Source organism: Alternaria conjuncta (genome assembly GCF_024043145.1).
Source record: "Alternaria conjuncta strain BMP 0040 chromosome Unknown scaffold_5, whole genome shotgun sequence".
In the NCBI taxonomy this organism is placed as follows: domain Eukaryota; kingdom Fungi; phylum Ascomycota; class Dothideomycetes; order Pleosporales; family Pleosporaceae; genus Alternaria; species Alternaria conjuncta.
Genome location: NW_026250094.1, coordinates 851,021 through 858,287, shown reverse-complemented (window position 1 = coordinate 858,287; position 7,267 = coordinate 851,021). Strand labels below are relative to the sequence as shown.

General features: G+C 49.9%; 1 protein-coding gene across 1 annotated transcript; it reads left to right on the top strand.

Moving 5' to 3' along the window:
- Nucleotides 1-284: 284 nt before the first annotated feature.
- On the top strand, nt 285-2,244 carry J4E85_003948 (uncharacterized protein; the record flags this gene model as incomplete). The annotated part of the gene is made up of 3 exons (XM_051468211.1): nt 285-952; nt 1,058-2,145; nt 2,180-2,244. 3 exons carry the CDS (start codon nt 285-287, stop codon nt 2,242-2,244), a joined length of 1,821 nt encoding a protein of 606 aa, XP_051327803.1.
- Nucleotides 2,245-7,267: the final 5,023 nt, after the last annotated feature.

Below are 7,267 nucleotides of genomic sequence, written 5' to 3'. Positions count from 1 at the left end.
CATCTCCAATGATACTGGCATAGCGATGGCTATCCTTCCAAGTGAAATGACCGCAGCGGACGGCGGCGGCCATTGGTCTTCTACGATCCATAGATGCGACGTCAGCTCTTACCGAAACGAGGACCAGTGAGCCGAAGAGCCGCAAGAGCTATTTCGGAGGTCTGATGGTGCTTATATGCCTATCGTCGGCGGCTGAAGATCTGGGTCTATCGGCTCCTCGAACCTTACTGCCGGCCTTACACTTGTCTATCAACGAATATACTGACGATCGAAGACAGCCAGCTATGTCTTCGAGTGGTGAGCAGGTGATGGAAAATGAAGACATGTATACGTCGGAATCCGACACCGATTCCGACCCCGCTGGGTCGCTGCGGGAGAGGCTCTGTGTCGCTATGCAGAAAAGCATGTTCGAAAGGACAGAGGGGAACAAGTTCATTCCAAGAAGCATTTTCGATGAGATCTTCACAGGAACCGCCTCGACTCAGACGGACAGACGCAATTTTGTGCTTCGAGTTATGGGCAGAGAATTGAGTCGGCCGAGCAAGGAAGATATCGCACTCGCCGATTACATCATGGGAAGCGCACAGAAGGTTTTCCTCATCGCAGTTTACATACGATTGGACCGACTTCATGCAGCAATGAGACTATTCAAAGATGATAAGTTCACAGATGAGAGGTTACCAATTGACGAATGGAAAGGGAACCAGTTGGAGTGTGAACTAGAGAGTCATCCATTCGTGCTGATGGAGGACAAGAGGAAACACAAAAGCAAGAGCACAAAGCGCATATGGCGCGTTCAGTCCATCAGTCTCTTCCAGGATGACCAGTTGTTGTTCCTGTCCCCAACAATATCAGTACATGAGCAGTATTGCAAGTTCGACAATCGCCGGCCGATTCCTTTCATTGAGAAGGACACACATCTTAGTAGTGGCGCGCATGGGGTCGTGTACAAGTATGCAATTCACCATGCACACTTCAGAAATTCACTCAACCAGGTATTCTAGATCAATCCCCTGGAATCGGTTATTCAGACTGACATGATACTACAGTACGAGAGTAAATCTTCTGTTGTCGCAGTCAAGGCTTTTAGGAAAGGCGGCAAGAATGTAGCAGTCGATGTGAAAAGAGAAGTCGACGCTTTGGTCAGAATGAACGAACTCGGACAGAAACACATCGTCCGTTTTATCACGTCTTTTCAACGCGGTACCCTGGCGGATTTGGAATACTACGTGCTGTTCGAATGGGCAGATGGCGGGAACCTCAGCGACTTTTGGACTCAACAGGACAGTTCAAGGCGAACAGCCTCACTAGTTGAGTGGGTGATAAGGCAACTTTGTGGATTAGCAAAAGCGCTCGCAGCGGCCCATTACATGCCGGACAAGGTTTCCTACCGCCACGGTGATCTCAAGCCTGGCAACATCCTCTGGTTCAGGGATAATGATGGATACGGCACGCTCAAGATCGGTGACTGGGGTGAGGCAAAGAGTCACGAGCAAGTTACTGCCTTGCGCCATGGTCACGTGGATACAACTGCAAGATACGGTACAAGAAGATACGAACCACCCGAGACCGGCCTGCAGCCACTTCTTCCTAAGGGCACTCCGCATGTACGGTCCCGCTTATACGACGTATGGGGTATGGGCTGTATCATCCTCGAGTTTATCATCTGGCTGTTGTACGACCATGGAGAGCTCTCTAGATTCAACAACAGTAATCAAGGATACTTCGGTCCTTCCGACATGTTCTACGAGATTAGTCACGAGAGAGTTGTACGAATCCATCGCGTCGTGGAACACTGGATGGAGCACATGGCAAAGGACGGATTGTGTCGTCCAGATGCGACGGCTCTGGGCAATCTCCTCCAAATCGTTCGTACAAAACTCTTGGTCGTTGATCTCCCCGAAGTTGGTGGTCCAGCTGATACCGGGATGCCTCCCATTTCACATGATGACAGTCCATTGATCAGCGTCACCACGCCAGATTCCACAAATCACAAGGTCATTCATGGTCCGGAATCAGGACCGCAGACTAGAATTCGTGCCTATGAGCTCGAGGCGGAGTTACTCCTCATAGCTCAAGGTGGAGGAAGTGAAAACTACTGGTACCAAAATCAGGAGCCAAGACCAGCGCCAGCGGAAATCATTGGTTTGCCTCATTTACCGGTACCTACTGACCACAGGGTCCATTCTACCGGTCTTCCCGTCCCTACAAACGACATGGTCGACTATGCGCATCCATCCTTAGATCCAGAAGAATGGGTGTTCGAACTTGACAACGACTTTGCTACAACCCTATTGTCTCGATTGAGAAGTACCACGGGAATCTCTCCGCATCAAACACCGCCGTCAGTGAAGTTGTGCAACATCTGCAGAGACTTCCAGGGAAGGCTGCTAGACACAGAGTTTGCAATTTCCTATGCCACACAAACACTCCAAACAAACTCGGAGGCCAAGAGCTGCGATCTGTGCTACCTGCTATGGCCAATCTGCGATGACAGATTGGAGGGAGGAAGCAAAAGTGTGCACTTCGAAAGGGCGGGCTCTACTGTGCGAATGAAAGGCACGAAGCATCCGGTACTTACCTTATTACGGGGCGATGGTAAGTCACTGCTCTAACCTTAGAACGACTATCTCGTGCTCACTGCTGTCACCAATACAGGTGTTAGCTGCCGCGCGCATAATGTTCAAATCGGATTCCCTGAGCTTTCAGGGGCAGGTACGGAATCGCATCTTCGCTTGATACGGGGTTGGCTTGATGATTGCGATAAAACGCACTTCAAGCCTGTTTGTAAGCCCCCCGAGGACACAAACCTCACGACGAATACCAAGGTCAGACTGCCAACCCGTCTGATTTACGTTGGCAGCGATGGCGATCATGATGTCAAGCTCCAGGAGATGCGGGTTGGGAAAACTGGTGACTGGATCGCGCTTTCTTATCGCTGGGGCGACTCCCCACCCTTCTCGACCACTCGGAAAAACCTCAATAGTCATACCAAGGGTATGGCGCTGTCAGCGCTACCTTGCACGTTCCAGGATGCGATTAAGGTAACTCGCGCTCTTGGAAAGGAATACTTATGGATTGATTCTATCTGCATTGTACAAGGCGAAGACGGTGATTTCAGTTCTGAGTCAAAGCGGATGGAAGATGTGTACAGCGGTGCCTACTGCGTGTTGGCCGCCAGCTGCGCTACCGATCAGAGGTCAGGGTTCTTACTGCCTCGGGCGAAACGAGAGCATGTCGCCCTGAACTGCGAGAAAGACGGCAGTAGTGATACGTTGTACGTCTGTAGTACGATTGAGGATTTCCGTAGTCACGTACTACAGGGCGCACTGCACAGGCGTGGATGGGTGTTGCAAGAGCATGCCCTAGCTAGACGCACGGTGTTCTTCACGGAACATCAAACCTATTGGGAATGTGGTCATGGCGTTCGATGCGAGACTATGGTAAGAATGAAAAAGTGAGTGATGCATCCGTATTTCATCTGGCGTAAGCCGTTGGCCGATAGAAGCTAATGTGTCGTTAGCGAATCCGCTGCTTTGCTCGGGGACCCAGACTTCCCCAAAATTTTCGATCCGGCGAAATACGGTGAGCGCATTCTCAGGTTTCAGGAACTGTATCGACAATATTCTCGGTTAGATCTTTCGGCAGATTACGACCGGCCGGCAGCCATTGGCGGCTTGCAACAGCGTCTTCTCCGCACGATGGGTGTGCGTGGCGGATTCGGCATCTTGGACGACCCCAACAAAAGCGGCCTCCTTCACCGTAGTCTCCTATGGCATCGTGGAGAGGAGTTCAAACAATTGAAACCAATCGCATTTCCAAGCGATCGAGAACGTGTGCCGTCTTGGTCCTGGATGTCAGTGTCGGGTGGAATTGACTACTTGGCCTTGACATGGCGTCAATATGACTGGCAAGTAATACAACCTCCGTGGTCACCTTCGCCTGTCAGGGCTCCCAACGCTTTCCATGGAAAAGCACAAGTCTTTGATATCACGGCTGCAAGGGTGAATGAGGATAGTGTTATGTTCGACAATACGCTGGATTCGGAGGTTTTGGAGTACATGGCACTTGTGCTAGGCATTGAGAAGGGTCCGAAGGAGATTAAAGACAAGAGGCATTATATACTCGTGGTCAGGCCAAAGGTGAAACCCCGCGCGGATGGTACCATGCTATACGAACGGGTCGGAGCAGGTTACATACCAGGAAGATGCCTGAGAGGAGAGGCTAGCATCTGTACGCTAGTATGATCCGTAGTCGTGCCTTCTCGCTTGTGAGCTTAAGTGTCTGGGCGGTCATCACGTCAATTGCAGTACATCTGAGCCTAGCACCCTATTAATGCTGAAGCAACAACACAGCTGGAATGAAACCATGTATTAGCATACTATTATGTCTCGATCGCGCCTACTTCTGGCAGCATACAATGATCTTCATCTACTTCAAGTGCCAGGGTCTAAGTTGCAGTCGTTGATGATACTGCACACATATGTCGCAACCTCAAGTACCGAGCCTGGGGTGGGCTGCAGGGAACATAGTACAAGCGCACGGAATAAATGGTCATCTTCCGGGGAAATGGCTTAAGCTGTATATCCGATGTACAAGAACCCCATTAAAACGATCTTCTTATAATCGCGTGTCTTCTCATTAGCGAGAGGCTGCCGCGGTAAACAATATACAAGGGCACCAATATCGTCAGACATGAGGCGGTGCTAATGCGGGGTCAGTCGGGCTGTGTAAATGGCTGCCACATGACATTCTACCCCCTCCTTCTCTCCTCTCTAGGGTGTCAGCTCCCGTATCCGCCACCAACCTAACGTTTTAATTTTCTCGTCTTTGCTTTCATTTCGAAGGAAACTGCAAATCGCAAAATCCAAGCCACTTCACGCGAGAAAGTAGTCGGTGCCGATGCCTTCCGCGAGGTGCAGCACTAGTAATTGTAACGAGTGGGCAGCGACGGGGGAAGACTTCTGCCATGGGTGTCTGGACAAACAGCAAGGCCATCATGTAGACTGCCCTCACGTATGGAGTACTCAAAGAACGATGTACGAATATTGCTAAGCATGAGTAAGCCGACACTGCTGACTGTACTGTAGCATACCGCAGAACTATCGGATGCGCACGACTTGTTCCACGATATCTCCAAACTTTCGCCCACTATCTTTGCTACCAACGGACAACCACTCAAATGGTCTGACATGTTGCGCCTCGCTTGGGAAATCATGCTCGCAACCGCTTCCACGATACATCTTACCTGATCCTATACCGATGCGTCGGTAGGTGTTGGAATCATGGCCCGATCTTGCAAGGATTAAGAAGTTGTGATATAGGTATCTGCGGTGGTAGATGGAGTAAAGGCTCAGAAGCGTAATCGGCTCCTCTCGTTCTTGGTCGAGAGCGTCGTCATACGTTCTACTTTGCGATTGGTCTGAAGTGCCTTGTGTTTCGTTTGCATTGTAGGGTGGTACGGATGCATCAATAGAGAATTCACATGTGGCCCGTTTATCGGTGTTTGGCGAGTACATTGCACCGTCGATGCAGATTGTAAAGGTTTCGAAATCGTGAGAAGACCGCCGCAAAAGAGCTGCTACAGTATGGCCTTGTAGAGTCAATGAACATGCCAAAGCTCTGTTATATGGGCCGTCACCAGCAGTCTTGTAGTGATACTTGATCATCGTCGTGTGCTCAATTCGAGAGCCGGGATATGAGTGGCGCGCAAGTCGAAAGTTTACAGCTCCAGGCGACGAGACCCACGACCAACTCGGAGCAAGCCATGTTGACGTTCTTGAAGTCGGATCAATATCGCGTTGCCAGACTAGGTCATAAAGCAATGTCTCCTTCCATCCACCCGCAATATACGTATAGCAGGTTTCTGCTCCGAATTTGTTGGCCAAGCCACTCAGAGCTGGGAGCCTGTCCTCAGGAACTTTCAGTTCCCGAGTTGAGTACTCTTCGATTATTTGACTCCAGCTCTTAGAGATGCTTAGAATCCTGTCCGTAGTCGTTGTTCCAATGAGTACAGGGAAGAGTGGTTGCGCCGGTATCTTGATATGGTGGCACTCGCACTCTTTTGATGTTCTACAGGTCCACTGTAACTCTGCCCCAGTAAAGGCTATAAGTCGCGTTGAGAGCATCTTCTCTTGCAGACCCCATGCTCGTGTATCTAGTGGATCGATGTCTTTTGACCGTCCAGTCTTGGCATGTATACCTCGAGCAATTTTTCTCCTTGCTTTGAATACCACATCGATTGGACCTCCTTTGAGTTCGCTGAACAGTTCGATTTCTTCGTATATTGGGTTCCGTTTCTGGAACAAAGAGTGGTGCGGGTCCGTCGACAAAGAGGCTGCTATGGTGATGGCAGCTCCTTCATAAATCTGGCCCATTCTTGCAGCTTGCTCTTCCCAATCTGTAGGGCTATCTTGAACTATGCATAGAGTATCAATCCAGAGATAGCAAATGCTAAGACTTTGTGCCATGTCTGCCGCATCTTGGAAAGCTAAGGGAAGCCTGTCTCGGTCGAATCCATGTTTCATCTCTTGATAGTTCCTTGAAGTGGTCATAGCAAATCCACTACTACCCCAAGAATACGATAAAGTAGCATATGTGCCCTCCGTACCTGCAGGTGGCTCGATCACACGGTATTGGCTCCTAGAAATATCGACGATTCGTTTTGGGAGCCAGCTTGGTCCCCGACCACACTGCTTCACATGCTCAGTCACGCAGGTGTAGTAATTTTCCTTTAGAAAGTCCACTGACGCTGCGAAAGTCGATTCCCTTGGAACATCGTTGCCCACTGTTGGATAATTGGGTATCGTGTTTGCTACATAGTGATTGCTTAGCGACGAGCATTTATAGAAGTTCTTCCAGAGGACAGACACTTACTCGAACATGGGTAGATCTCCACAATCTCATGAAAGCCTTGTTCACCTGAAGAGTGTAGCTCAGCCGGCGAGTCTGGGTAAAGTAGAAGTTCAACCCGCATCTCTGCAGTTACATATTGCAAGAGTAGAAAGCTCTGCAGAACAAGATCACAAAAGAAACACCCCTGCACGGCCGATGTGCGAAAGTCATCAAAGGAGCGGTTAGACACAACAATAAGGCTACGACGATGAGTTTCGTCGTGATCGCGCGTGTATAGGTATCCCAGAGAGCTGCATGTTGGACAACATACATCTGCGGTTCCGTCGACAAGCTCTAAGCGCCTGTCGCGTGGATACCTAGGTATCAGTGGCAACGTGAAGATTGAGAACATTTGCGAGGGGGCTGTGAAAAT